Genomic DNA, 12,822 nt, shown 5'->3' with positions numbered 1-12,822 from the left:
GTGTGTGTGTCCAGCAAAACGTGTAAGAGCAACACATTAATTAAGAGTTAATTAATTAATTAAGAATTAAGAAAATTAATTAAGAATCTTAATTAATTAAGAATTAAGAGCCTAAAATCTCCTGAGCTAGTAAAATAGAGGACTGAAGCATGAGGATTGCATTTGCAATTAGTGCTCAGAGCATCTCTTTGTACCTTCCCGTGCTGTGTATTCATTATCCTCAATCACTCTGGCCAAGCCAAAATCTGCAATCTTGCACACCAGGATTGCTGAGACCAGGATGTTGGCAGCTCTCAAGTCCCGGTGGATGTAGTTTCTCTGCTCGATGAAAGCCATGCCTTCTGCTATCTGCAGTAAGCAGAGAAAAAGACACTTGACACAAATGGACAATGGACCAAAAAGGTCATGTCTTGTGGAGGCTGGGAGAGGTGAGATGAAGCTGGGAGATGTTGAGATCACCTCTGTGGTCTAGTGGCAGAGGCTCAAATTAGGATCTTGATTCCAAGTTCAGTACAATGGAAGGAAAAGCAACCCGCAAGATTTGCAGATTTTGGGCCCAATCCTATCCAATTTTTCAGTGTCGGTGCTGCTGTGCCAATGGGGTATGCACTGCTTTCTGTGTTGGGGAGGCAGTCACAGAGGCCTCCTCAAGGTATGGGAACATTTGTTCCCTTACCACTGGGCTGCATTGCAGCTGCACCGGTGCTGGAAAATTGGATAGGACTGGGCCCTTTGTTAGTTAAGTTTCCTTCTTCATGCATAAGAATTTACCTGTCTGGAAGAGAATTTCCTTTGCAACTGTGCAAGGTGTTCAGAACAAGTTTTTATCTATCAAGAAAGCAAAATGGGCACAGAAAATGACCAGAACAACCTGGAACGTTTACAACTGCCCTATAAGATAATTCAGCATTATGCTGCAGGGACATGTCTGAGTCCAAAAGCATTTTCCACACATTAGGCACAAATCAGCTTGGAGTCCTGCTTTTTGTACAAGCATCTGCAGCTCATCAACTTCAGAACAGAAAGAGAAAGACAACATTTGTAATGCAGGTAAGCTTTGCACACAACACTTTGAAACAAGAACTGCTTTGAGCCTCCTTTGTGGGGATGTGCTAGATCAGGGGTGCTCACACTTTTTTGGCTCGAGAGCTACTTTGAAACCCAGCAAGGCCCGGAAATCTACCGGGGGGAAGGAAGCGTCTGACAGACACCCCCTTTAATGTATGGAGCCCCTGATGGAGTCTAGTCAGTTTCGTCAGTTTTGTTGCTGCATGCCTGAAGAGCAGCTAAAGTGTCAGTTTCAGTGTCAGTTTAGCTAAATATGTCAGTTTCGTCTAGTCACTAGACGAAACTGACATATTAACAGTTTGGAGAGACAGGGCTCCGCAATCTACTCATTTTGCCTCGCGATCTACCGGTAGATCGTGATCCACCTATTGATCACCCCTGTGCTAGATGAATGGTTTGTCCAAGATCACTTATTAGTGAGTTTGTGGCGGAGGCAGTATCAGAACTAGAGAGTCCCTGGTGGAAAGCTTACAGTCACGAAGAGAGTGCTATATATCACAACAGGGGCTCAACCAAAGAAAGCTGTGAAGAGGTTAACAGCCAGCCAACCCAAACAAGGTGTAACACAGTCCACACAAAACTGCTGTTTTGAATTGCTGATTTTGGTGGAGCACAGGCCTTGGTGAACACAAAGGGTTGGCTGTTTTGCCACACAGTGAGAACAGTCACTCCAACAGAGAAGACCCAGAGGAAGGAAATGATCCCAGACTTCATTCAGGTAAACCCTAGTTTCTCTCACACTGGCTTCCCAGGCACCATAACAGGTTGCTTTGCATATTCAAACCAGCCCCCTTGCCCTCCCTGTTGAGCTGGGAATAAGGAGGCTCTTCACTGGCCCCTCCATAAGCAGCAACTCACACCCCCTCTCCCCTCCCCCACCCTTCACTAGAGATTAAGCACCATTGTCTCCACCCTAAGCCCAGACTTTCCTCTTCATTGTCCTGGGGTATGCGTTTCAGAGGGAGCTTCTTACAAGCACTAGGCTGTCCATACTTAATGGTTCCAATAAGTCCTTCCTGGCATCTACAGCCACCTGCCACAGATCTCTCTGAGCAGTAAAGATCAATGCCAGATGCCTCCATTTTCCATGAGATCATAGATCTGAGAAGGTAAATGTCATTCTGTTCTTGCTCAGGGCACTAAGGGCCCAATCCTATCCAATTTTCCAGCACTGGTGCAGCCAAAATGCAGCCCCAAGATAAGAGAACAAATATTCCCAGACCTTGAAGAGGCCTCTGTGACTGCCTCCCCAACACAGGAAGCAGTGCATACCCCATTGGCACAGCAGCACTGGCCCTGGAAAATTGGATAGGATTGGGCCCTCATTCATTACTTATCCCATTCTGGAGTAGTGGCTTAGTCCTGGAGGCAAAAATTGGTGGCCTATTCCCAATCAAGCTAAAATCAGCCATCTCCCTATTCCAAAGGCACACTCACCTGGGCAGAGAAGTCTATTAGTGTTGGGAGTGTCTGTTTATGCCCTTCATCGCTTTTCAAGAAATCCAGTAAGCTGCCTAGAGACAGGAAAGATTCATTTTAGGCCATGACAAGCAAGCACTGGGGAGGCAGCCACTGATTTTCCCAGAAGTCCCAATTCTTTCCCTGCCAGTCATGAGTGGCCTTGGGGCACAGAAATACCACTGAGGCCAGTCAGGCTTCCAAGCCTGACACTGCCAAGGATGTTAATCTCTGCAACTCAATGTTCAAAGCTTTTCCCTGCTCAGAGTCATCCTGTGCCCAGTGGAGACACGTGGCTTCTTCTTCTGACCTGAAGTTCCCTTCAGTTCCCTGCCTTTCTCCCTCTGTTGCCCAAGTCCAGAGCAGCAAATGTATTTGCTAGAGCAAACAAGAGCTGGTTAAGGATGAGAAATGCCAGGTTGCTGAAATCTTCTTTGCCACAGAAATCTTCCCTGCCTCTCTTTTTCAAGAGTCAGAGAAACCACCTTTGCTTTTCCCAGCAGCACAGAAGCCCTGTCCGGAGGTTCTGAAACTGTGGAGCATCTCCCAGACCGTACCAACAAACCCTGTTCTGTAATTCCATCATCTACTGTGCTTAGAGTGTTTGTCTGCACAGGTCCTTCCTGTGGCTAAGGATACTGGGCTGGACTCATCGAAGTGATGCAGGGATGGCTGATCCATGGCTACACTGGGGTGGTGCTCCCAATTCCAAGCTAGTCCAACTGTACACGTGTGTCAAGTCTTCACTTGAAGCAGCCGTATTTTCAGGGGTGCCAGCCAGGTGCAATCCAAGGGATACCCATGAACACACACGAAGCTGTCCTTGCACAGCAGGGCTGGAAAGCCCTCTGTCCACATAATTGTAGAAGGCACTGGGCGACAGGGAGCCCTGACTGGACACTGTATCCATCAGTGCTTCCTGGGCCCCAGTGTGTTCTACAATACAGACAGAGGTCTTTCCAACCCTGCTTTGTGAAGCCCTTTTGAGTGGAAACACAAGGAACTGGACCTGGGATATCCTACATCACACCGCCACTGAACACCCTCACCGTGACGTAAGAGGAGCCTGTGGTACACCTCTTGGGTCTGGCACACATCTGTGCAGCATCAGAGCTGCATGGCAGCATGTTTGTGATGCTGCAGAAAATTCCAGGATGCATTCCTCGATCATGAGATGCACCTGCATCATGGGTTGTCCTTGCCCATGCTTTTTGTCTGCAGTGCACTGCAGCCTGGACTGTGTGGCTTGATTCATTGGGGCCAGAATGTGTGTGATCCTGCACTGGGTGACCTTATGTGGCTTCTCCTAATCTGATGAGCCCATCCTATGCAAGAATTCTGCAACCAAGGATTTAGCAGGTTTCTTGGAACCACTGTGAGAAATTCAGAATCCCACCTTCGTGTTCCTTTCCACCACCAGCACCCAGAGAGGGGGATTTCAGGAAAGCCTCCCTCCACCAGCCTCCTTTTCAAGCTGAAAAAGTTTGCTGTAGAACAGGTGGCTAAATCCCAGTTCTTTACCTTTCTCCATGAATTCAGTGATGATGTAGATGGGCTCTTCTTTTGTCACTACTGCATTCAGCTTGACCAGCTTGTCATGCTGCAGGGTCTTCATGATGTTGGCCTCTTCCAGGAAGGCTTCCACAGACATGCTTCCCGGCTTCATGGTTTTCACCGCCACTTTTGTGTGTGTGTTGTAGGTAGCTGGGGAGGACAGAATGGCGCAGAACCATAGTCAGAAAGTATGCAATGGGCCACATAGTTCCATTCCTTGCTCCAAATCCATGGCCACAGGTATTCTGCATATGCAATGAAAATATGCAGATCGTGGTACAGACTGTAGAATTATTAATTAATTAACAGTATTTATATACCGCTTAACACTCTCAAATTTCAGCACCTTAACACTCTCAAATTTCATTTAGAAATGAAGTTTGTAGGTCTTCGGACTGTGAAGACCTTCGGACTTTTTAGATTGTGAGCACTTTTGGGACAGGGAGCCATTTAGTTATTTGATTTTCTCTGTAAACTGCTTTGTGAACTTTTAGTTGAAAAGCGGTATAAAAATACTGTTAATAATAATAAGACATGTTTGAAAGTGTGAAAGTGCATGGGCAAACACTGATAAAATCCCATGTCAAAAACTTCCTGTATGGAGACAATTAGCACATTAGGGAGAAAGGTTCTAGGCTAGCTTGCTAGTTTTCTTTGTGCAAGGAGTTTCTTCTACATAGCAAAGTGTTTAAAAATGCACCTGTGCTATGCCATTGCAAGGCCTTACCATGTGGTGTTTGCTCAGCCCTAAGTACCAACCTCCTTTTTGTGAATCTTTCAGAGTTTCAGGCTCACTCCAAGAGAATCACAGCACTGAACGCAACTGAAAGGCTAGCTGGCTCACCACTTCTGCTGCATGGTAGTCTACTCTCCTGCTTGCAGAGATCACGTTTATACAGTATCAGCTGCAATATGTCAAAATCATGAGAAGGAGCTCTCACTGGTAGAGCTCATGCTTTGCATTCATGCAGAAGGTCCCAGGTTCCATCCCTGGCAGCAACACCAGTTAAAAGTATCACGTAGCAGACAATAGAAAGGTGTCTGCTGCTAGTCTGAGCAGACAACACTGGGCTAGGTGGATAAATGGTCTGGTTGAGGCTGTTTCACACATCACCAGATCCTAGAGACGGTGGGGCAGGGCCGCTTACAGCTCACAACCAACAGCACAATCGAGCTGTGGCACAGGAGAGCTCTGATCAGTCAACCAGCTTTATGAGAAGACCAGTGCGAGGCGACGGCAGGGCAGTGACACAGCTACAGGGGGCAGCGCGGTAACCACATGGCAGGTGCAGTAAAGCGCCATGTAAGCGGCCCCTCCCATTCGCCTTCGGAGCCACTCCAGGCAGTGATGGCAAAGTGCAGCAACTCTGACAGCGAGAGGAAAGGGTCATTTACATGGTGCATTGCTGTGTCCACAGTACATATTGCCCTGCCTCCTCTGTAGCTCTGCCACTGGGTGGGGGACTCATGCCACCATCTCTTCTGCCCTGGATTTGGTCTGCCTCCACCAGGTGCTGGTGCACATAACAGAGGCAGCATGAATAGTCAAGTGGAAGGAAAGCAGAGGCTGCTTGTTTCCTTTCCGACCCCCTGAAAGTTTTTCTTTCACTGTAGCACCCTCTGCTACATGGTCCTCCAGCATGCAGTTTTGGTTCTATTGCTTGCTTGGACATTTTGAGGTCTTTTTTTTTTTCTACTGCTCCTGGACCCCACCCCTCCTTTGCTGCTCTTCTTCACACAACGTGTCACTCACTCATGGCATCCATTACCAAGGGACATGGTGAGGGCTGCTGGCTGAGACAGTTTGAGGAAATACATTTACAGAGGCAGATGGGTCTATCCACAACGATTAGCCATGATAGCAAAATAGGTTCTCCATATTCAGGAGCAGTTTACCTCAGAACACCAGTGCTGAGGAATAAGCAACAGAGCTGGGCAACTGCCTTCACACCTTGCTGGTGGGCTTCCCAGACCCGCCTGGGCAGACACTGCAGAAAACAGGGTCTATTCGGTCTGACCCAACAACTGGGCTCTTCTTATGGTCTTACCCATCCAGACTTCTCCAAACTGCCCAGCTCCCAGTTTCTTCTCCAGCTTCAGAGATTTCCTGGGGATCTCCCAAGCATCTTTCTCCCAGGGTTTCTCAGGCTTTGGCACAACACATGGATAAGTCAGTTTTTGGCATAGTCCATCACTCTGGCCTGAAAGAGAGCAAGGAGGAATCCTCTGTCAGACTTTTGTTTTTCAGGCAGGACATTGCTGAATGCCAAGGCAGGCTGTCCGTCTGCGGATGTCTGGCTATCCCCCTGCTCCACAGGCACCCAACATTTTATTCTACAGACAGGAGCAATGCTTGGACACCACAGGGAGACCTTGATGCAAACACAGCACAAGTGGGGGCTCCCAGGAAACAAGCAGTGTTGCTGCTCCAGCCTGCCACCTTAATGACAGCCACAGAGCCAAACCTGCTTGCCACCACTGGGACTGGACAGAAAGGGGCCTGCTCAGAGTTTGCAGGTGGCACCTGATTTAGAGGTGACTCTCACAAGGCCTGGAAAGGGAGAAGGGTGGATTTCATTTAGCCTTATAAAACAGGCCTTTTACCCACTCACCCTCTTTGGGAAAGGCGCCTTACCAGATTGGCACCCAGTGCAAAGCAGAATGAGGGGTCTGGGAGTGAAGAGGCCACTTGCACTGGGGACACAGAACAATCTGAGCTTATCCAGCCAGTTTTTACGTGTGCCTATAAGGTTTGTACACCAAAAACCAGACTCCTTCGTCTCACCCTTATAGTAGCTGACCAGTTCCTGGAGGGTGCTGAAGCTGTTCCGGGGGGAGACATAGAAGCCACCACTGTCCAGAGTCCGGATCTTATAATGTTTCACCATATCCACCTTATTCAGGGTGTCAAAATCTCTGACAGAGAGTGAATAACTACCTGAGTCAAAAAGAGAAAGAGAAACTGAGAATTCATGTAGCAATTTCACCAATTCCCCCAAGCCTCTACTTGAGATTTCAGATCCAAGGAGGGCAGGGTGGATCATCCTGGGGGTCTAGCTTCAGCAAGAGATTTGCTGCCCAATCCTATCCCCTGTCAGGTTATGGCATGCAGTGGTGTGTGTGTGTATGTGTGTGTGTGTGTGTGTGTGTGTGTGTGTGTGATTGGACAGTCTGCCAGAGATAAGTAAAAATATTTGTTACTTACCCCCAGTAGGCTGCCAGTCTCCTACTGGTCTCCTCAGACATATGCCAGCCATTTCGCTGGCATATGTCTGAGAGAGAAAAGGGGCAGGGAGATTTTGAAAAGAGAGGATCTGGCCTTTGCTAGTGCTGTCAAGATAACAACAACAACAACAACAACAACCAGGTATTTATATACCGCCTTTCTGGTCATCGGATTACTTCTCTGACTTTATTCAAGGTGGTTTACATAGGCAGGCGTTTCTAAATCCCTCAAGGGGATTTTTACAATCATAGAGGTTCTCTCTTTCAAGAACCAACATTTCAGACTGGATCTTCCTGGTTTGGCCTCACTTTTGGCCTCCAGTTCTCCCAGCAGGCTGACAAGCAGCTCCATCTCTCACATGGAGGGCAGCCGAGACGCTTCTTGCTCATAGCGAGAGCAGGTGGAATCACTCAGCTCTGCTTTTCAGCTGCTTCAAGGTCTCGCCATTCTCAGCCATTCAGGGAGCTGCCGGTGTCCTCGAACTGGCGACCTTCTGATGTTATCTTTGGGCTAACGGAGGCTCTAGACCAGACCTCCTGCCCCCTCTAGACCAGACCTCCTGCCCTCCAACCCCACCCTCCCCACCTATGACACTCCCACACCACCAGCTTACTGGTGCTGACAGAGGCCTATGGAAGTACCCCAGAGAGCATGAAAGCAGCAAACGTTTCACGCTGTTGGTCCAGGACTTACAGTGGTGGATCATCTGCCACTGTAAGCCCAGGATAGGATTGGGCTGTTAATTGATTAAGCACACTTATGCTTTTAGAGTGCTCCAAGATTTGCAGCACCTGTTTGTTCCAAGTTGGTAATGAGATGGGGAAAATGCATGCAAGCACAGATCAAAGAGTTCTAGTGCCCCACCACTTTGGTGAAACACTGACATCTGTTCCTGGAGTGCTGAAGCTGTTGGCAGCAAAGATGCTCCATTTTGTGCCCCCTCCCCTCCCCATCTCTGAGGGGCTGTTACCTTGGGTTGTCTCACTGTCTCGTATCATGAAGGAGCCTATAACGTTCCCAGGAGCCAGCAGCTGTCGCTCTGCATCCTTCCGGCTGACACCTTTGAAAAACCATCTAAAACGGGAATATTAATAAAATGGTTGGGTGAACTTTCCCTTCCTTCTGGCTTTCTAGCCAGTACAACTCCCAGAACCTGTTAGGAAATGCATCACCTGAACATCGACCCCCACAGGTGTCTTTGCAGTGTCCAGGTCAAGGAAGGACATTTGACCAAGAGTCTGTTTTGTTCTGGCCATCAAGCAAGGCGATGACCCCATCTCTAGACTTTTGTACAGCTAAATCTAAGGGTGCTTCTGCAACAGGCACCAATACATGAAAGATTCTTACTTAAATAGCATCAACTGCAGGGATGCGCAGTGGGTGGGGAGGCAGATGAAGCAGACCCTGCCCACCAGAGTCCTTCGAAAAGTGCCACTGCCATATGAGGTGTGCAAGCACTGACCCCACACGGCAGTGGTGCTCTTCAAAGGACTCCAGTGAGGAGACTCTGACCTGCCTCCCCACCCACTGCACATCCCTGATCAATAGCTGGGGTATAGCAAGTACTAGACATCTGGTAGCTGTCAGAGAGGGGCTGGCAAAGCACCTGATATACATGCAGAGGGTGTCAAGTTCAGTCCCTGGCAGCATCTCCAGGCAGGGTAGGGCATGGCTGGGCAGGGACAGATTCCTGCCTGGGGCTCTGGAGAGCTGGAGCCAGTCAACCTCAACCAGACTGAGCTACATAAACCCCTAATGGTCTGATCTAGTAGAAGGCAGCTGCATATGCTCACATGATACCCTCCCCCCCACCTCTTTCAGCTTAGCATGTAGGCAGCTCCCTGTTGAGTCTGGTCCAAAGGGGCACATGGTGAGATCCTTGTAGGCTTTGTAACCATATGTTCAAAAACTCACAGGGAAAATCCAAACTCACAGTTTAGGAGAATAACAAGTGATAAGGAGATACTTGGCTATTCCGTGGCACGAAACCCACATGATAAGGAAATCCAAGTGAGTGTTGCTTTCTAATGTGTACCTGTTCCGTGAAACATGCCCATTACACAGGCCTACAAAATTGAGGGTCAGAAAAGTTTTTCCCAAATGTTATGGTGGTTTGATATGAATTTGGGCTGCCGACTCCAAAAATGGCATCCGTTTTGCCCTATCACGTCTAGTTTTGGAGATACAGTCTAGCCTCATTAGTGAATGGTTCAAGCAGCTTCCTCATGAGGAAGCCATGGTGTAGGCTTCCTCATGAGGAAGCTGCTTGAACCATTCGCTAAAGAGGCTATGCCGTGTCTCCAAAACCGGATGTGATAGGGCAAAACGGATGACATTTTTTAAATCGGCACCCCAAATATACCCAGGAATTGGTGTAGCGTTTAAGGAAGCAAAATGTGTGTTGGCCTGTGCTATCAGATGGATTTCTGCTCATGTGGTTTGGGCCTCAGAGAGACAAGTGCACTAGATAAGGTCTGTTCCCAGGGCAGGGGGCAGACTCACTCCTCAGTCTCCAGCGAGTTCACTCTGGCAACGTAATTGCTGGGGATGTAGCCTTCCTTCCCTGTGGACAACGCCTTTGCTCTCCACCACTCACCTGATCTGCAAAGAGAGGGAAAGAGACAGAATACTCTAAGCTTGTATCTCTGAGTGGCTGCAAATTCATACAGCAAATTCATGCATGGTGGGTGCAGGGAGATGGCTGCTTCCATTCAGCAGTTCCATCCCCTCGTTCCTGAGGTTCACCTAAGCTCAGTATCTTCTAGACCAGGGGTGTCCAAACCCTGGCCCTGGGGCCACTTGCGGTCCTTGAGGCCTCTCAGTGCAGCCCTCAGGGAGCCCCCAGTCTCCAATGAGCCTCTGGCCCTCCAGAGATTTGCTGGAGCCCACACTGGCCCCTTGCAACTGGTCTCAGCATGAGGGCGACTGTTTGACCTCTCGCGTGAGCTGTTGGATGAGGGCTCCCTCCACTGCTTGTTGTTTCACATCTGTGATGCAGCAGTGGCAGCAAAGAAAAGGCTGGCCTTTCTTTGTGCAAGGCCTTTTATAGGCCTTGAGCTATTGCAAGACCTTCATTCATGCTTTTTCCCCAGCCCCCGACACAGTGGCAGAGAGATGATGTGGCCCTCCTGCCAAAAACTTTGGACACCCCTGTTCTAGATCCTGTGGGCTTGGATGGGCCACACTTCATTGCAGAGGTACAAGCACAAATATGCATTCTATACATTTTAAATGCATTTCCCCTTAACTTTTATATATAATGTTGTAAACCTTGTAGCCTTCTAGAAAAGCCAGTTTACAAACAAATTTTGCACCCCCTCCTTGACGGGTAGTTTTAGATGGCTTTATGTTTTCATTCTTGTTAAAATCAATTTACTTCTCTAATTTGTTAGTGACCTGGGACCAGGGAAGGAGAATATACACGCAAATCGATAAATAAGTTCCTCAAAGGCAACTGGCTGAAGCCTCACAAGAGCTCTGGCTCCAGTGTCAGCTCTTCCATCATTCTCAAGAAACAGATGTGCAGGACACAGACTCTCACTTACTCTTCTAGGACTCTGAGATGTTCCCCTTTCTGAAAGCTCAGGTCTTCCTTGTGCATTGCTTCATAGCCATAAAGGGCCAGGACAATGATGTCCTCTGATCCTGCAGAGTGAGCAAAGGCTTGCAATCAATCAAGCACCCTGTGTATTTGGGGGGCACACAGTGGTAAGATTAGCTTCACTGGGCTACGTCGACACCTGGGCACATGGCTCCAGGACATTTTGGTCTAGGGAAAGGGGAGAAAGAGAGTGATTTAGGTCCAGATCCTAACCCAATTTCCAGCAGCAATGGGACGTGTGTGGCATCCTTCATTTGGGGGGCATTCATGGATGCTTCCTCAAAGTAAGGGAACATTTGTTTCCTTACCTAGGAGCTGCATTGCCCTTGTGTCGTTGCTGAAAAGTGGGTTAGGATTGCACCCATAGTTGCCTAATTTATTCTGGATGCAGAATTTTGATTTTTAAAACAACCACGAGCCCTTGGTATGAATAAACGTGATGGCATACCCTAGTCATTAGGGTTACGTTGTGACAATGCTAACAGCCCCATCGTTTTCAGTCTTACCATTCTGGCCGTGGTACATGCTTTGCAGCACCAGGGAGGTCCCTGTGTGTGGTGGCGATGAACCGGAGCCCTGCCAATGCTGGTAAGTCAACAAGATGGACAGAATGGGGCAGAGGGGTGGGAGGATCGGGGCAGGCCTAGGGCAGGGCGAGGTATGTTGGAGGTGGTGGCACCTGGTGTAAGCGACTTATACTGCATGCCATCCCCTCTGGAGCCAACCAACAAATCCCCTTTGTCCCCACAGACTAGCTCCAGCTAAAAAGCTGGTGCAGGTCTGAAGAGACTCATTGGTGGTCGAGGGGTTTACAGAGAGGTAAGGGAAAATATGCTTCGGAGGGAGTGCTCTGCTGCAAGCACAGGTTAGGAGCACGTGAAGCTGTCTTGCACAGAGCCTGACCGTACGTACCATCTGCAACTGGGGACTGCACAAAGCTGGGTACGTTAGGAGCCTGGAGACACAACAGAAGAAAATTATTCCTTAAACGTGACAGCATCGTTCATCTGCAAAGAGCTACATAAATAAAGTGGAAGCAATATATCAACCTAGGACGGGCGGGCGGGTCTGTCCATCCTATCTATCTAACAATAATATATTGTTAAATAATGTCAATGTAAATTCTAACACAGGTTAACAGCTAATGTAATATGAATGTTAACACAGTATACACAATAAATAGATACTGCATTAATTTGCAAACAAAAGAGTTTTCTGAAAACCAACTCTCTGGTTCAGCTTCCCCTACAGAAAAGAAGCTTCTAAGAGCAACAACCCTCTTAGACAGGGATTTTCAACCTGTGTGCTGCCAAAGGTCTGCAGCGGCATTGCAGGAGTTTGGAGCACAGCAGGGAAAATAGCTGAAAAACTCTGCCAGGTTCTGCAGCTCAGTTTCTAGGGCAACTATGTACAGTAACAAATTATTTTTCCTTCTTCCTCTCTGCTGGTTCTGTTTCTACAGACAGTTGCCCTAAAAACAAAGCCATAGAAGCTGGAAGAGTCTCCCAGAAGCTGGAAGTGACATTACAGGAAGTGAAGAGCATAGAGGTCAATGCGTCATGTGAAGAAAAACATTAAACATCACTGTGCTGCACATGCAGACACTGCCCATAGACAAGTGCCCGTCATGGCTACCTCCGGGCAGGATACCTGGTCCTTAGCAAGTCGTCAAACACCACTCTCAGCTCTCCCCTCTTGACATCTGGACTCACCTTTTTGTTCCTGGACGTGGGGTCTTTCACATAATGAGTGTGTTCAAGGCTGGCATCTGAGTTGGCTTTGGAGACCTTCCCATGAAGGCCAATCACCTTGGATTTCATGCAGCCCATCCTGCAAGGAGAAAAAGAGATTCCATCAATTCCAGGCCATGGAAACAGAGATGAATCCTGCCACCATCATCTTATTCCAGCACACT

The 12,822-nt window shown here is 48.3% G+C and overlaps 1 protein-coding gene across 2 annotated transcripts in view; it reads right to left on the bottom strand.

Moving 5' to 3' along the window:
- HCK (HCK proto-oncogene, Src family tyrosine kinase) overlaps nt 1–12,822 on the bottom strand; it is a 33,096-nt gene that overhangs the window by 4,848 nt on the left and 15,426 nt on the right. For both annotated transcript variants that reach the window (XM_066626675.1, XM_066626676.1), the window contains 10 exons: nt 12,620–12,737; nt 11,820–11,862; nt 10,852–10,951; nt 9,809–9,907; nt 8,277–8,380; nt 6,866–7,018; nt 6,129–6,281; nt 4,048–4,230; nt 2,506–2,582; nt 195–348 (listed from right to left, as the gene is read on the bottom strand). In XM_066626675.1, coding sequence (XP_066482772.1) covers nt 195–348; nt 2,506–2,582; nt 4,048–4,230; nt 6,129–6,281; nt 6,866–7,018; nt 8,277–8,380; nt 9,809–9,907; nt 10,852–10,951; nt 11,820–11,862; nt 12,620–12,736 — 1,183 coding nt within the window. In that variant the 5' untranslated portion in view covers nt 12,737. The remainder of the gene's footprint in view (nt 1–194; nt 349–2,505; nt 2,583–4,047; nt 4,231–6,128; nt 6,282–6,865; nt 7,019–8,276; nt 8,381–9,808; nt 9,908–10,851; nt 10,952–11,819; nt 11,863–12,619; nt 12,738–12,822) is intronic.

Source organism: Tiliqua scincoides, chromosome 4 (genome assembly GCF_035046505.1).
Source record: "Tiliqua scincoides isolate rTilSci1 chromosome 4, rTilSci1.hap2, whole genome shotgun sequence".
NCBI lineage: Eukaryota > Metazoa > Chordata > Lepidosauria > Squamata > Scincidae > Tiliqua > Tiliqua scincoides.
This window is presented reverse-complemented; position numbering and strand designations above follow the sequence as displayed.